Source organism: Anopheles gambiae, chromosome 3, assembly GCF_943734735.2.
Source record: "Anopheles gambiae chromosome 3, idAnoGambNW_F1_1, whole genome shotgun sequence".
Taxonomy (NCBI): Eukaryota; Metazoa; Arthropoda; class Insecta; order Diptera; family Culicidae; genus Anopheles; species Anopheles gambiae.
Genome location: NC_064602.1, coordinates 93,705,016 through 93,722,589, shown reverse-complemented (window position 1 = coordinate 93,722,589; position 17,574 = coordinate 93,705,016). Strand labels below are relative to the sequence as shown.

General features: G+C 38.2%; 2 protein-coding genes across 3 annotated transcripts; both read left to right on the top strand.

The window, feature by feature from the left end:
• Nucleotides 1–2,763: 2,763 nt before the first annotated feature.
• Nucleotides 2,764–4,904, top strand: LOC133393183 (PH domain-containing protein DDB_G0275795-like; the record flags this gene model as incomplete). Its single annotated transcript, XM_061656660.1, has 1 exon — nucleotides 2,764–4,904. A coding segment is annotated over exon 1 (2,124 nt), but the record flags the coding sequence as incomplete, so codon positions are not given.
• A 2-nt stretch (nucleotides 4,905–4,906) lies between these two features.
• Nucleotides 4,907–15,093, top strand: LOC133392818 (uncharacterized). 2 transcript variants are annotated; one of them, XM_061654566.1, is made up of 6 exons: nucleotides 4,907–12,573; nucleotides 12,652–12,789; nucleotides 12,870–13,332; nucleotides 13,410–14,223; nucleotides 14,296–14,429; nucleotides 14,519–15,093. In XM_061654566.1, exon 1 carries the CDS (start codon nucleotides 4,917–4,919, stop codon nucleotides 11,496–11,498), a length of 6,582 nt encoding a protein of 2,193 aa, XP_061510550.1. In that variant the 5' UTR covers nucleotides 4,907–4,916; the 3' UTR covers nucleotides 11,499–12,573; nucleotides 12,652–12,789; nucleotides 12,870–13,332; nucleotides 13,410–14,223; nucleotides 14,296–14,429; nucleotides 14,519–15,093. The 2 variants fall into 2 exon arrangements, with proteins under 2 accessions (XP_061510550.1, XP_061510549.1); XM_061654565.1 differs by having other exon boundaries at nucleotides 12,854–13,332.
• The last annotated feature ends 2,481 nt before the right edge of the window (nucleotides 15,094–17,574 follow it).

Below are 17,574 nucleotides of genomic sequence, written 5' to 3'. Positions count from 1 at the left end.
CAATAATCACGATACTTTAAAATGTTACAAAGTACGATGAGAGATATTAATTTAATGGACAAAACCCACAGATTTTCAAGAAAAAAAATGCAATAGATTTCAAGCAAGAGATACTACAGCAAGATATACTATCCTTTATTAAAAATGATAAGTGCCTATAACTCGCTAGGAAACAATGTCGACTTGAACTCAAACTTAAACAATTTACGGACCTTTTTACATAGCTTAATATGATGCTTTCACAGTTTATGTTGTTTTTTTTATTTTTATTTGGTTGATTGACAGTTAAACTTGTTATGTTTTTTATGCGTTTTTGTTAGCACTGTTCTTTAGCATTAACTTAAGAAATAAGTATGTTATGTAAGCTTATGCCAGCTGGATAACTTTCGGAATAAATAAAAATAATAATAATAATAATAATAATAATTTTGCAAGTAGGAGGTGGTTTTGGCCTATTAATGAATTATTTGATATGAGTATGACTGAATATAATAGTTTTAAACCTTTTGAAGTAGTTTTTAACATTCAATCAAATGGTAAATTATTTGGCATTTGATAATTGATGTGTCAAATCATGACAATTTGCTCGAAGAATAGTCAAATTTAGAAAACTGCGTATCTCCGAATCCGCGTATAAGAAGTACCGTGTATCGCGGGGACTACCTGTACTCCAAACCCTGGCAATATCCAGGGCGGGTAAATAAATGTTTGAGAAAGGTGCCACAGATAAGGCATTGCGTCCTATGGATTAAGGTATTATCAACGTTTTTGAGCATCTTACGCAATTTTGGCATTGCTTGGTATCTTAGTATAGAGTAACCCTGTCAGCTTTATAACCTGGCAACAGGCAGCGCTTTAATAAAGTGTTGGTTTGTGATTTAAACTTCGTGCAAGGTAAACGGCGTATCACTTCGAAATGAGTTCTGCTAGTGGTAACATACAGAGCGAGTAGTAAGATGTGTTCTGTTCAGTGAACAACCGGTGATTATAAGAAATTATTATAACGCAAAGTTCCCATTGCATAAACTGTGTACAAGAACATTTGTTTCAGTACTTGCGCTAGTGATGTCGAGAAAGGTATACGAAACAACTAGAAACATATAAGCTAACGTAGCTTTCCTCCTCGTAACGAACTCAGTGCGTATCGCGTGCATTTAGATTGTGTGAAATTTATAGTTTTTTTAATTTATAGCCCATTCTCCTGTTGATAATATTTTCAAATATCATGAACGTTTAAGTTAAATGTGCATCTTTTACTGAAAAGATAAGCACATGGTGATAGAAAAAAACGCATCTTGCCTATATTATTTTCCAATTCAACAGTGAAACGTATCATATTTAAAACTGAAACATGTGTGAACCAACGAGAAGCGAAGAAGTTCCTTTACATAGCTGTACGAAACGAGTGTCACAGTTAAATCGTGAATAATTTTGAATTGAAACATGCTACTACCAAACCGAAAATGTTAATTGCAGTTTCCAAAGAGAGCCATTTCATTAGATATTTATGCCAGTTTGATGTCATATTTCGTAGCACACTTGTGAATCGCGCTAGTAAAAAAAAACTCATGGGACAGCGAACGGTCGCTTGCAATTGAAATAAAACCTACAGCTAAAAATAACCCAAGATCATGGAAAATTGTCAAGAGGTAAATATAGAGCCGAAAAGTGCGTATAACCGAAATATTATCGAAGCGAAAGGCAAGCATATTGTGTTAAGTCAAATTAAACCTCGCTTAGAAACGCTCTTGGCTAACACATCGGTGGAAGAGGTTCATATCATCGCCGGAATAAGTCTTAGCATCGATGCGGATCTTTACCATGATGTATGGCATGGGCTAAATTTGGTGGTTTTTGCAAATAAAATCAATGTGTGCTCTGCACATCGCTGGGATGTGTCTGGGAAAGATAGTGACCATACCTACACATCCGATGCCGGTACGGATGGGAATGGTCTCGGGATAGATGGGAACGATGGATATCCCGGAGAGAGTGGAGGTAACGTTTTGCTGGAGGCGTACGTAATCCAACACCCGGAGCGATTGACGATTATCTCAAACGGTGGAAACGGAAGCAACGGTCAAGATGGTGGAAAGGGAACAGATGGAGTCGATGGTAAAGGTATTACCAACGCTGAATTTGAAGAAAAGTTTCCATTGTGTGGGTGGTTTTTAGGACCGAAAAGATCGTTCGTAGTTAAAAAAATATTGAAGAATATGATGGATTTGTCGCAGAGCATTAAGAAAGAATGGTGTGATTTGAATACATATTTAGGTGACAGAATATATTTCCATGTAGCAACTCACGATGGCGGTGAAATAATATTTTCTTTGTATGAAAATGTTCCGATATTTACATTAAATATATTCATCGTCTACATGGGCTCACCTGGACAGCGTGGAAACCCAGGTGGAGGTTATGGTAAGGGAGGACAAGGAGGATTTCCCGGAGAGATAATCGTTCGTTGTTTAAACGATGGTCGTGCATTTGACATAAAAACGGTAAAAATATGGGGCAGTGATGGCGATAATGGTAAGGGTGGTTTGAATGGAAAGCATGGTAAAAATGGATGGGATATGGGCTTGAAAGCGTATTTATTTAACCAATTACTTGGCAGTCCTACAGTATACGGAAAGGATGAAAATAGTAAACTTAAAGTATCCTATTATGAAAAGCCATCACCTAATAGATCCTATTGTCCCTATAAAGCCGTTGACAGTACCTATGTGTATGCCGAGATAAAGGAATCAAGAATCGATCATCATTCACAGAAAGCATTTATGGAAAGAAACAATACCCAGGCACGTAGCGATAGAAAACATCATTCGAAAGCGATAGGAAAGAAAACTATTTCGAGAATGCAAATCGTAGCAAAATTTTCTGATTACTTGAAAGAGATCGAAGAAGAAAGGCTGCAATTGGAAAAACAACGGATTGAGAGAGAACACCAGCAACTGGTAAAACAACGGCTTGAGAGAGAACAGCAGCAACTGGAAAAACAGCGGATGGAACAAGAAAAGCAAGCATTGGAAAAGAGGCGATTGGAACAAGAACATACCGAACAGCGATTGGCTCAACAGCAAATCGAAGAAGAAAGGCAATCAAATCAAAGGCCACAAGCATCACAGAATAGAATGGCAGCAGTTAGTGATTTACTAAAATCAATGGGCGAAGAAGAAGCTAGGCTGATCTTTGAGGCGTTGAAACAAAAGATGGAAAAACCAACAAGGCAGATCGAAGAAGAAACCCAGCAAATTGCACAACATCCGATCGAAGAAGTAAATCAGCAACAGTCTCAGCAGCAGATCGAAGAAGAAAACCAGCAACTGCCACAACAGAAGTTCGAAGAAGTAATTCAGCATCTGTCACAACAACCGATCGAAGAAGTAGAACAGCAACTGCCACAACAACCGATCGAAGAAGAAATCCAGCAACTGCCACAACAACCGATCGAAGAAGTAGAACAGCAACTGCCACAACAGCAGATCGAAGAAGAAAACCAGCAACTGAGACAACAACAGATTCAAGAAGAAAACCAGCAACTGCCACATCAGCAGATTGAGGAAGAATATCAGCAACAGTCGCTCACAGATATTGATAGGATCGCGGAACTACGCATTACACGCCATATAAATTATGCACAGGATACAACTTTCCAGCACCGACCTGATTTAGTTACATTTGATACATCGGTTCAAGATACTGCACAAGGAACAATTCACGGCATACCGAATAATATCGACGAATGGTTACAGTTTCGGACAGAAATCCATGATATAGCTACTATTGATGAGAATGTCGAACGTTTTGAAACATTTAAGTCACAATTTAATGCAATTGAAGATGAAAATGTCAAAGAAAAGCTCTCAGAAATTGAAAAAATTTTGAAGATCAAGTTTAAATGGTTAGTTCTCAATAAAATCTTGGATGAGATATCTAACCTGTTGAATGCGAGACGTTTTGAACTTACCGCACAAAATGTAGCGAGATGCCTGGAAGTAACGCAGAAACGTAATGTCACTACTCCCCAGGTTGGCTTCGTAACGGATCATATTTTTGAAAACTCTCCAGAAAAACGAGAGATCATTATCAAATGTATAACACAATCATCAGAAAGTGCCAACAATGCGATCAAACGTGCTGTAGAATCATTCATCTTGGAAAAAAGCAGCACAAAAGATGAAAATGATGTGTTGAAACAGTTTTATAATAAGTACCATGAAGTAGTGACTCGGGCAAACAAAATATTAGAAAAAACTGAATCATTCAAAGCAGAGCTTAAGAAGTCAAAAATACAAGAAGCATTCCTTCATCAGAATGTAAACGTTAATGACGATGCATGGCCGATCGATCTAGTACAGTTGATTAGACAAGATAACACGTTAAGGTCATTGTACGATGAACTCGTTTTTATGAAAAAAGAAAAGAAACGTGACTGGGAAAAATGTTGTGCCGATGAAAAGATACAAGACATATTAAAGATCAACATAAGACAACAAGGAATTATGTGCAAAAGTTACAGAATACTGCTAGCGTATTTGTATGATGTGAACATTCGGGTGTATGCCAGAGATGAGGACCATGAAATTGTTCTGATAGAAAATCATAATCCCAATTCCACAAATATGACACATATCTTAAAGACAGAAAACGAATTCATTCAGCTGAACATCAATGAAAGTCACCACCAGTTAGAGAAAGAGCGTCTGCACAAGGATAGAATTTACAGACGAATTCTGACGGAGATTGACGCGTTGCCAGACATAAAGCATATGCAGGATTATTTGAACCAAAAATTATACGAGCAAAACAGTTTCAATCAAGAGGATGCAATTGAAGAATTAGGTGAAGACATAGTAATTGAAAAAATTGCAGCATTCTTTCCAGAAGAGGAAAGGGACAACATTTCTCGCCGAATGAAGTGCATTTGTCCGCGTTATACTGGCCAGGAAGGAGTTTTAAGGAACATACTGGAACGATTCTCCTTCGAGGGATGTCATGTATTATCAAACGAACTGTGTTTCTTAATCAACTCTATACTTGCTCACACTGTTGAAGCAAGGCAAGAAAGGTACACCTTTTCATGGATTGTTGCAGCATACAATCAGTGCAGTTGGACAGATGAGCTGATGTTGCTGCAGTTGGAGAACTACTTCAAGAAACAGTTGCCGGAAGATTCCATATGGCGTAAGTACATAAAAAATATCGCAAAGAAGGAAGTTTTGCTAGTGTTTGCAGCTCAGTTTACTCGTAAGCCCTGCACTAAGGAGTGTGTTGAAGATATCTTACACATGCTGAGTAGCATTCCAATCGGATCGGTTTGTCTAGATCAGTTGGAGCTAACAGAGTGGCCTTACGTACTTAAAGAATATTATTGGGGCTGTAAGTTGAAATCCCTCATTACATGGGATAATGAGTTGCAAACGTCTGTTTCCTTTTTTGTTCTGTTCATAGAAAATAAATATGGGAAGAAGTTGATGGGGCGGTTGTTTGGTTTGTTGAAAGATAAGCTCACAGAGCCTACATATCCTTTGCTGATTAACGTGTTGTCTTCTTTCTATAAGCAAAAATGGAACTTGTGTGAAGACCATCTAGACCATTTTAAACAGAGAACCTTGAACGAATGGATTCAATACATGGAATCAGAGCACAAGAAAGATCAAAATGAACTCAATATTTCCCAGATAGCAAATATCATAAAAGACGATGCTAATACGTCAGATAATATAAAGGACCATTTGTGTCAAATTGAACAGTCGGTGGAAAATATTCATCGCTATGCCATCAAAACGAAAAATGTATCCAACTTCTTGTGCAAAACTATAAAGCAATGGGCTAAAGAGTTCCGTTACAAGGAGAAGGAGAAAACAAATCAACCTGTACGAGCAGACCTGTACGAGGAAATGCTTGCTGTAGTTGATAGGGCAATTGAGCTCAAGAAAGGTTTTAGGCTACGAGACACCCAGCGGTTAACAGTGTTGGCATTGCTAACAGGTAAACTAAGAAAACCAGATAAACCAGAAATAAAAGGTACGTTGGCTCAAGTATCTACAGGCGAAGGTAAATCATTGATCGTAGTAGCGACCGCGATCATTAAAGCGCTCCTAGGGGAGAAGGTAGACATTATCACCAGCTCCTCAGTACTGGCTCAACGAGATGCTGTAATCAACAAGGATATCTACGAATTGTTTGGTCTTAGTGCCTCCCACAACTGTAGCGAACAGCTAGAGCAGCGAAAGGAAGCTTACTCATGTAATCAAATAATTTACGGAGATTTGGGTAATTTTCAACGTGACTATCTATTAGACAGATTTTATGGAAAACATGTTTTGGGTGATCGTAGCTTTGAAAATGTGATCGTCGATGAGGTGGACAGCATGTTGCTCGATAAGGGAAACAATATGCTATACCTGTCGCATGACATTGCTGGTATGGATAAGCTGGAATCAGTATATTTGTTTATTTGGCAAATGGTAAACAGTCCAACCGATCTTTCGAAAGATATACATGTGGAAGCAATCAAACAGGCAGTTTTGAATGATATGCACGCAATTATCGAGAGAAAAGATATTCAAAAGATAGACAAATCTATGGACAAATGGAATGCATTAACGTTATGGGAGAGATTGGTTAAGTCTGGAATAATAAATGACGCAGGAAAATTACAGACAGAAGCTATTGATTCCAATGAGTTAGATGATGTTCTTTTGCCAGAATTCACACAATACAAAGATCGTCTAAGCTTCTTGCTTACGTCCTATCTAGAACGTGAAAAATGCATCAAGATACCAAATTATCTGAAAGCATTTGTGGAGAGACACTTGGACAGTTGGATATCCAGTGCCATAACAGCACTGTATATGTCCCCGGGACAGTACTACGTGGTGGACGTCGATCGATCAAGAGCAAGTTCCGACCGTAATGCAAATATAATTATTCTTGACAGAGATACGGGCACTGATCAAGTTAGCTCGCAGTGGGATGAGGCGTTGCACCAATTTTTGCAGCTCAAGCACGGTTGTAAACTGTCAACTCAAAGTTTAAAGGCTGTTTTCATTTCCAACGTTACATATTTGAAGAAATACAAACTGCTGTATGGATTGACAGGCACGTTAGGATCACAGAGAGAAAGACATCTGCTTGAGGAGATACATCGGGTTGACTTTGTTACTGTTCCTACCGCCAAGTCGAAGCAGTTTGAAGAGTATGAACCTATCATTTGTTCGAGCAGTGAGGATTGGAAAAAACAAATACGACAAGAGGTGAATAAACTCACAAAAACTGATAAGAGATCGGTCCTGATCATTTGTGAAACGATCAGAGATGTCGAATCATTCCAGATGGTGTTTGATTCTGAGGAGCACTCAAACGTTCACACTTATGTACGTGATTATGAAACGTTTACTGTTGCGGAAGGGGACAGAAAGTTGGAACCGGGACACGTTATCATTGCTACCAACTTGGCAGGTCGTGGCACAGATATAAAAATATCCGACGACCTTCGGAAGGCCGGAGGATTGCACGTGATACTAACATACCTTCCGGTGAACATTCGAATTGAAGAACAAGCGTTCGGAAGAGCGGCAAGATGCGGAGATGAGGGATCAGGTCGGATGATAATAATGGTAGCCGATGGAAAAGTGCACAATGTTTCTAGGATACTCACCCTCAAGCAAAAACGCAGTGGCGATGAGCTTTTCCGCATATCAGCTATAAAAGCTTATTACGAAACAACGATTAAAACAGAAGAGAATTGTTTTGAGGCATTCAACGAGCTGTACGAGAAGAAAATGAAACTTTTAGCTAATGCTAAAACGTCAGAGCCGGTGAAGGATATTCTGCTCCAAAGTTGTTTGGACAGATGGTCGTTTTGGTTAGACGAACACAAGACACTGATAGAAAAAGCATCAGATGAGGCTTCCAAGCGGGAAGTAAAACAGCTGTTGGAGCACTTTCTATCACAATTTGATGATCTGAAAGCAACGAGCGCAAACAATTGGCCAGCTTGGGTTGAAGAAAATCCAATGCAAATGATCAAATTGGGAACATATATTTCTGCACACGATTCAAAGCATCGCAATACAGCAATGCAACTGTTTGGGAAAGTTATCTCGAGTGAGCCGTATTTTTGCGAAGCCGCCTATTACTATCGTGCATACACACGATTATTTGACAACATGAACGTTGGTGACTTCAAAAAGGATTTGCGTATGGCAGAAACGCTGTTCGATGACCATATAAAATACGCAATGCTAGCAGCGGGTATTATAAGTGAACTAAAGACTACCGTTAAAATGTGTGAAGGCTATGAAGAGCAAAATAAAAGCCTCATTAATCTGTACTCATTGTTTATACAATCAATAGACGACATATTGGGACATGCTATAAGCTCCGATTCGTTTGTTGACGATTGTGAAATAAAAGAAGATGTGGCTGATATAATATTTAAAGATCTTGTACGAATCGGCATGATAAAGAAGGCTGAAGTAGTCGATAACATACCTAATGATCAGATTCAGAGACTTCACGGCGAGTACGGGATACCTGTAGATCAGTTGAAAAAGTTCTTAGCTCAACATAGGGGCCCTATCGATGACAAAGAATTCCTTAAAGCTATTCAAGAATCATTTTCATTTTCAAGTAGAACCGAATTTTGGGTTACACTTATTAACCAAAATGTGCTACATAGTGTTGAAAGGTATGTTGCGATCAATGAAGAACGGCTCAAAATAATAGATCCTGCTCTAATGAACGTTCTAACGGAAATGGTAGACAAAGGACAGCTGGTGAAAGCAGCTGTTAAGCTGGATAAGCACCAGATCTTGTTGATCCACGAACAACAGTCACACTTTTACTATGAGAAAGAGAAGCTCATTAATATGATCGGTAAAACGAAGTATACCTCTCTTGAAGAAAATGGTCTACTATCATGCAACGAAAAGGCAACCATAGACCCAAGTAGAATTACTGATTGTGTGTTCTCTGCCTTTGATTCTATAACAGTTCAGGATATTACAAGCAACACACGAATTACCACGAGCGAAGCGAATAAAATCATAATCGCGCTACTTGAGCGTAATGTTCTAGAAAAGAGGGCTGAAACGTTTGTTCTATCAACTAACTATGACGAAAGACAGGATATCTTGCTTCCTTCATTTCCAGTGTACGAAGGTATAGTACAAAAAATAATTTCTTCCTGTTTTGCCTATAGATTAGCTTTGAGAAACATAGCACGACATATAGAAAAGGAGGATAGCTCTGACATCCATATCGATCCACAGGTCAGGTTCGATCCACATCGGATATTTTTCAACGAATTATTAGAGCTAAAGATAATTTTTCCTAATATGGTTGCTGAGATCAATGAGAGTAAAATCAAGGAAATGTACAATGATTCATGGTCAAAAGAGACATTGAAAATTGAGCTTGCTAAGGTCATTGGTTTGCCTATAGATTGCCTACAGCACACCGAGGATCTGTTGACTGTGTTGGTTGACAAAAAATGGATTGTTCCGCTTGAACATAATAATACTTCAGTTTTAACTTATAAACTATCTGCTAGAAGCAATCGGTCAAGCCTTGGCGATTTAAATTGCGGCATTGCCAACAGCACTAAAATTTACGACCTTGTCAAATGCTACAACGTTGATGTTGCGTTTGAAAAGTGGTTTAACGATCGATTATTGTTAATTGAGACAAGAATTCCTATGCATATCAGCAATGTGTTAGTCAAGTCCAAATCCGTACTAGTGGGATTAAAAGTAAATAAATTCGTAGTCCAATCGATTACGGAGTTGTATGACAAGAGAAATTTTAGAAATATCGATGAGATGCGCACCTTTATTATAAACGGCTTAGAATATGTTATAACTCTAAAAGAGGAAAAAAATGTTGTGAAACTGCTAATAAATACCGGACTCGTGTTAGTTTTCGGTGCAGCACAGATAGCAATTGGCGCTATCATATGGGTAGCGCATGAAGCCAATGGGAACAGATTAATGAATGAAGGTTTCAGTGACATAAAATATGCTGCAAATGCTTTAGAGTTCGGATACTTCAGCTGGCAACATTATAAAAGGCATAAGATGAAAAGTCTGGCATATAAACTCGTAGCTACTTGTTCTAAATATATGTTAAAACTGAATGCTACACAATTTCTTAGGGACAGTGTTTACCGGGATGCTCTGTTACCAGTTAAGGAGGAAGCGAAGCGTTTAGCATCTAAAACGGTGCAAAGCATCTCATGTGCCATGGCTAATATTAATGTAGATAACATTGTTACCGATCATCTACAAACCATGCTGAACCCTTTAACATCGGAAATTTTGTTGGGAGTTAAGGATGAAGTAGCCAAACATAAAGTATCTCACAACTTGCAGAGAGCTTATGAAATGTTGGGTGAGAATGGTGCTAGGGCTTTTGTAGATGATAAAACAAATGCCTTTCTAATGCTACAGAATGTGACACAATTTTTTTTACCCTTTACTAATTCTATAGCCAGTTCTATAATACAAGGAATTGTAAACATATATAAACAAAAAAGTTACATAGGTAAAGCAATGGTATTCATCAATCAGTTAAGTCAATTGTTGAATTTTGTGGATCCTGATGCTCAAATAAAAAAAATACGCAATGCAACACGACATCTTTTGGACAGCATTGATGCTGAAATGGAACGATGTCCCTCAAACACTGAGCAAAACTCAACACCAACAATAGAAAACCAAGAACTTCCTGAAAATGAAGCGAATTTAGCGTCATCAATAGAAAACCAAACCAATGCACAAGATATTGAGCGCTTTCAGAGTGAAGTTGTCGCGCAATGGAAAACGACATTGAGTGAGCACGTTCAACAACTGTTTGCACGAAATGTTGTGTCGCCTGTTTTAAACGCAGGCGTGAATACTGCTCTTTTATGTGTGGGGAATTCTTTGAGGGAAATTAGAGAAAGCATGAGAGAGTCCAAAATGACCAATGATGTAAACGGAACAAACAAAAAATCCGAAGACAAAAATGAGCAAAATATTAATCGGCCAGATATGTCAGAGGATACAAAACAGCAGCTTACATATCAATATTACGGATATTTGCTAAAGATGATGAACAAGACTCGCAGTTCATCGCTGTTTGCCACCATCATCCGAGAGAACGTTCCAATGGATTTGACGTGCGTTAATGCCTGCACTAAAATGGTGCATACAATGTTACAGGCACAAAATCCAGCAATAACAGGTCTCACCATCACTGTGCATGGAAAGAATGGAATAAAACAATCGTTTAGCTCTGGAACAGGTGGTCCCAAGATTATTTTGAAACTGGTTGATAACCATTTCACTGTGTCGGATGACTCAGGCATGGATAAATCAGGTAACAACAGTTTGTATGGAGCTTTAGATGAAGTTCTTCCAGATTTACAATCAATAAGGGAGGATGTGTTCAGAATCAAGCTAAGTGATCTCATCGAGCAAGATGACACTGTCACATTTGGTAGAATCTGAACCGCGCTCCGGCGTTTGAGGATACAGTCCGTTCCCGAGCTGTGCGATTCTACAAGGATTCAAGGATATTCGATTTAATAAATTTGTTCGTGACACTTTGACGTTGAGTGTTTATAATCGAAGATGGAAAGCGTATTTTGCAAATATCGTTCAATATAGCATCTCAAATAAACGCTTTAGCTTGGTGGAGATTTTGGAAAAAAACTTTTGTGGGAAAGAGCTGGATTGTTGAGATGAGTTTGTTAAATAGGGAACGAGTAACAATAACAGTGTAAAAAACTCACATTACCGACACCACATATGGAAAGAATAATTAAATGATAAAAAAAAATTGAGCAGGTCAATTTAGTAGACAAAAGTTAATGATATAAACAGTAATGTGATAAAGAAAACAAAAGTCCAGGATTTCTATGAATATGAGAGGACGGATGATGAACTTCAACACTAATGCACCCCACCATAAAAATAAAGAAAGAAGACGAAAGCCTCGTTGTCAGGAAATAAAGATAAATACTTTTTTAATCGCTTGCGTAAAATTACAACCGTAGACTTTGTAAGAAGAAAGTAATTTGTTGATTTACGATGAAAAATATTTTAATATTACCTACTACCATGCCCAATACCATGAAGCATTTTCTAATAATAATTTTAGATTCTATATCGTTATTGCATGTTTAGATGTTTCAAAACTGACATATTTTTTTGAATCAGTTGAATTTTATTACTTTGCTTAGGTGAGATAGAATTGAAAATGATCAAGCATTTTAAAAATGCAACTCAAACCCAAATTTGATGTTTGGCAGATGAAGAAAATAATTCTTGAATAATTAACGTCTGATAAGAAAAATGGATTAAAATAATCCTTTAATTACAAAAAAATCGAAAACCTTGCGACAGGGAAAACAAGATTACCGATCGCTTTTCGAAAACAAAATCTAAAATTAAAAAAATTGTTGCGCAACATAAGGACAAGATAATGAACCATCAGATGAGGTTATCAAATTATTACCTGTCACAATGTTAGGACTGTATTATTACTTTGGATTTCTGGACGTCGGAAGGCATACCTCAACACGTAAGCATCATTCCATGCTGTTATTTTAAACATTTTGTTTTACATATTAACATTATTTTTCACAATTTTTTAATTCAGGTCCATACGGTTCCTTCTTCTTTTGCACCGGAACACAATTAGATAACTCAGACGGCTAAACCAATTCTTCCAGGAGGCAATGATAATTCCAATTTTAAACGAAGTCAATGTCCGACGCTTCGTAGCACGCCCCAGACGGTAACATCATGACGAACAACAGAGGGAGAGAGTTCATTTATTATTTGAAGTATTACTTTCATAGACGCTCGTATCTTTAGCCGTGCTAAAATTCTAGCTGATACCGATGAACTGATGAAATATCAAGTAAAACAGACTAACGGCCGTTGGAAGAAATCTATTACGTAGATGAAACTAATTCAATATAATCAGAAGCAACCTGCGCGGCCATCAGCGGAATGATGGATTATATATGTGCTGATTATCACATCCAATGTACAGCATGGGGCGGTCCTGACATCTAATCGAGACTCACGATAATATTGATACAAAGCCGGTCTGGAACGATTCTCATCAAGAAACAACTAATAAAAAGTAAACAAAAATCCATACCAGCCAGCTCCTCAGCACAATACCGGCCGTCCAGTGGATCAGCCAGCTAAAACAAAAACTTAAACCTTCAATGCTGATACACTTATTGCTCCTAGTAATTTTGATCTAAAATACGATGTCAAGAAGAATTACTTTCTATAAAGAGCCAAGAACGGGAGGACGTACTATATCGTAAGTATTTGCAAAGGCGAAGCAGACAGTTCGTGGAAGTAAATCGTTGTCTTATGTTTTCGTTTCATTATTTTCAGAATATAATGACAAGATTAGCTGAAGTCTACTGGAATTTTACAATACAGTGCTACAAATAACAAAGACACGTTAAATCATACTCTGTTAAAGTAAGCTTGTATGCTTGGTGATGGGTAGGCTGTAAGAGAAACAATAATATTATAACGTAGACAGACAATATAATTATATGTAGAACGAAGCTTAGAATTGAATTGGAGTTAAACATTTGCAGCATTAATGGGTGGCATAGCTAGACATAAAAATTATATCTTTGTTATACGTTTATGTAGGGATGGTCAGGCAATCTTTTAAAAAACCTTTGTGTTTACATACCAATCGGAAACAAGTTTTTGTACTGTTACTGTTTTATGTGCCTCACATGCACATCCATAATATTCGATAAAGGGCATCAGAAAAGGGATAAAAACAGGATTTTGTACAGTTTCTAATATGTAGAACCCTTTGAACATGACACACGGACCCTAATTAAAAAGCTGAATATTATCAAGCATGTGTTTAATTATAGAAAAAAGGTTTTTAACAGCAAAGCAAAAACGTCAGATATTACCAAAACATAAGACTTTTTTCATGTTTATCTTGTGTGATTATGAAATATGTTACTTAGCCAATATAATCTGCAGAAACCGAGGCACCAATTTAGAACAAAAACTGTATGAAAAATATGTTTTATCGCGTGCTATAAATTTTGAAATAATTGTTGAGATGTTAAGAAAAAGAAACAAAGATACTACATGTAATCTGTAGACTATACCATTAAACAATAAGCTGGCTCAGGATTTACCATTTTCAATGTGGCAACGGACTTTTATGCGAGTAAGTTACTTTCCGTACTGAAATGACTCTAAAGTTATGCATTTCAATATGTTTCTTTCTATAAAATTTCAGCTCTAATGAAACTGATAAATAATCAAAAAACAGTCCTATCAACATGCACAATTTCAACGATTTTAGTGAAACAAATCACACATAAAAAAGTACCAAACCACACATTTCTGATACTGATACTATCTATTGGCAAGGTGAATTGTAACTGTTTGGACTTCTTAATACTGCACGCACCTCTAGGAAGTTTATCTAATGATAATAAACATTTTATTTCTCCTTTTAGACTTTACAGAAATCGGCCAGTATCGTTCAGCTCGGTCGTAAAACCTCCTGCTCATGCAACCAGCCACCCAAATGCTGGGCTGCAATAGCGTTCAGCAGATTATGGGTCTAAGATGGTGTTACAAAATGGCCATCTTATGGAGCAGGCATCGGGAACTGGTACTGCTGACAATGATCAACTGACAATGATCGAGACCCGATCCGGCCGGGCTCATTCTTCATTCACATTGTTATTGAGAAGTTTATTGATCAACGCCGAACTGAACAACACTTAAGTCCGGCATAAGTAAAGATAAGGAAAGATGCACAACATGTTATTTGTGCCTCGTGCTAATGTGTATTAATTAGTTTGTAAAAGGGATACGGTAAAACCATTATCTGAGTGTGAAAAGGTTTATGATTACCATTGAATTATCACCAATGTATTATGAGTAGAAGAAAAGGAAGGTTTTAATTTCTTCATGTTAAAAACACGTTTCTTTATTGATGTAGTTGAGTTTTAACCATAATAGCGCTTTCACACTAGAAAAATCATCGTATGCTGTTATTTAATAAACTATTTTAATGTAAATCCTATTTCAGCGTATTAAAATTATTAATTAACAGTACAATTCATAATCCGTAATTCCGGCCCTAATGACGGACGCCTCCACGCTATCTTGCCACTTCACTTTGGGCCGGCCACGCCTTTTCTGTCCTTCGGAATGGCTGGCCTCGTTAGCACTTGTTGAACGCCTAAAAGTATGCAATTTCAATGGGACTAATTATTTTTGACTAAATTATTTATTATGTTTATAAATTAGCTGAGAAGTTACGCGTTAAATGTTTGATTCATCGCTGTATTTTCTTAATTTTTTTATATTTGTATTCAAAGCTTCTCAATACAGCGCCTACCAAAACTATATGGACAGTCGTTTTTCGCGATTTGTGGAAAATCCATAACAGATAGATAAAAATAGTGAACGTATGAGTTGTGCAGAATACTATTTCACATCTTCGTATATTTTTTCATTTTTTTATCACATTTTTACACGACTTTTGACGAAAAAACAAATTTATGGTCGTACCATAAATATAAAGACAATTCGAAAAACAGGTTTTATGCGCTAACTAACGCATTTAAAAATCGTTCAAAAATATAAATAAAATATTTTACAAAGGTTTAAAAAAAATACATTTTTGAACGATTTTTAAAAAGTGATTTCCAGAAAAACGACTGTCCAGATAGTTGTGGTAGGCGCTGTATAACTGTTCCCCATTTATCAATTTATTATTTTGATGATGAGGGCCAGTGGCGCGTTAAACGGTGGGCGGACTTGGCGGCCGCCAGGGGCCCCGGCGATCTAGGGGGCCCCGTCCTTGTGGATGTACGACTTCGTATCGATTATACCCCCCCCCCCCCCCCCCCTCTGGATGGGAGTTTTACCACCTATTTCAAAATGACTCATTTTTAATTAATTCATTTTTCCCATCGCTTCACTCACTGTATTTTGTCGAGGGTCCCGAACTGCAGAAAACCGGGGCCCCATACTACTCTAAGCAGCACATTAAATGTTTTAAGAAATCTGTCATTACTTTTACCAAAGTCGCAAGCGAAGAATGCTGCGACACGCGCGCACAGCTCAAATCAATACCATGTCATCATCGTTGGCGAAAAGCATTGGACAGAGCGAGAAACCGTCTTTTTTGCTGGTGTGGATGCCGGTGCACGAGACACCCAAACCACGCAGAGAAACTTGCTGCTAACATCGAATGCACAGAACGCTTAACCACCACCGAAAACCCCGTTAAACAACCACATGCGTACAACACACCCAGGCAAAAATGTATAGGCCCCGAAACACAATATCAATACACCGGCTCGTTGCCGGTAAAATTAGCAGGAAAAATTGCTAACATCAAGCAAGCAACGGTACTCCAGTGGGTAGAGGTTTCATTCGAGAAACGATTCCATCGATATCGATGTGTGCGCTCTTTAATTTGGCTTGGATGAAACGTCCCTGTGCTTGTCTGGGGGCCCTTATATTTGATTTGCAGATGTGTGCCGAAAACAGACAGCTGTTTTCACGCGAAAAATGGTATTCACATCTCAAGCCTGAGATCGTGGAGCGTGCCTGCTTTTAACGCAAAACTTAAAATTTTCACGCGGGGCCCTACTCAACTTTTGTGGTCAACTGACAAATAGGGGAAATCGGGAAGGGGTGGTATTAGTATTAAAATGATGTTTTATCACTATTTACATACAACTTTTTGCGTGAAGACAAGATAAAAAACCGTTACAGCTATATTGAAGCCAAAACTCAAAGGTGGTTTACGGAGCCCCAACGATTATGTGGACTCTTCGATGAAGGGGCCCCGTCGGTAAGGGCCCCCGTCGGTAAGGGCCCCCGTCGGTAAGGAGGCCCCGTCAATAAGGGCCCCGTCAATAAGGGGCCTCGTGCATTTGGTGTCTTGGTGTGGATGGTCGGTGCACGAGCTCACCAAAAAAAAAACGCGGAGACACTTGCTGCTAAAATCCAACGCACAGAGCACAGAACAGAACGTTGCGTTTAACCTCAAAGAAAACCCGTTACGACAGCCACAAGCACACATCATACACAGACAATAATTTAAAGGCCCCTACACTGAATTTCAATACACCGGCTCGTAGCCGGAGAAATTAGCAGGAAAAATTGACACCAAGCTCTAGGCATGTGTAAAATGAACGAGAATCGCACCGTTCAAACAGTTCGGTAAAGTGAACGAACGAACGAGATTCTTAACAAAAAGAACGACCAGGACTTTTGGAAGAAACTGACTACACCGAACGCGTTCGAACGTTCCGTCAGTGTTTGACGGCACACATAAATGTGGTAATGAAACGTGCAAAATCATATTGCTTTCTCGCTCTTTCTCGCACCGTGCGAACGGGTCGTCAGAGATCAAAATGTACCCTGTTGGTGTTGAAATCGTACCCATACAACTCAATTCCTCGAACGCCGTCGAATTTGTCCAGCAGTGTTCGATACGTGGGCTGTTGGTGTGGAAATCGTATCTATACGACTGAATTTATCGAAC

Excerpts from the sequence above, each read along its gene's own strand:
- LOC133392818 (XM_061654566.1), top strand. The coding sequence starts at position 4,917 with ATGAAGTGCATTTGTCCGCGTTATACTGGCCAGGAAGGAGTTTTAAGG.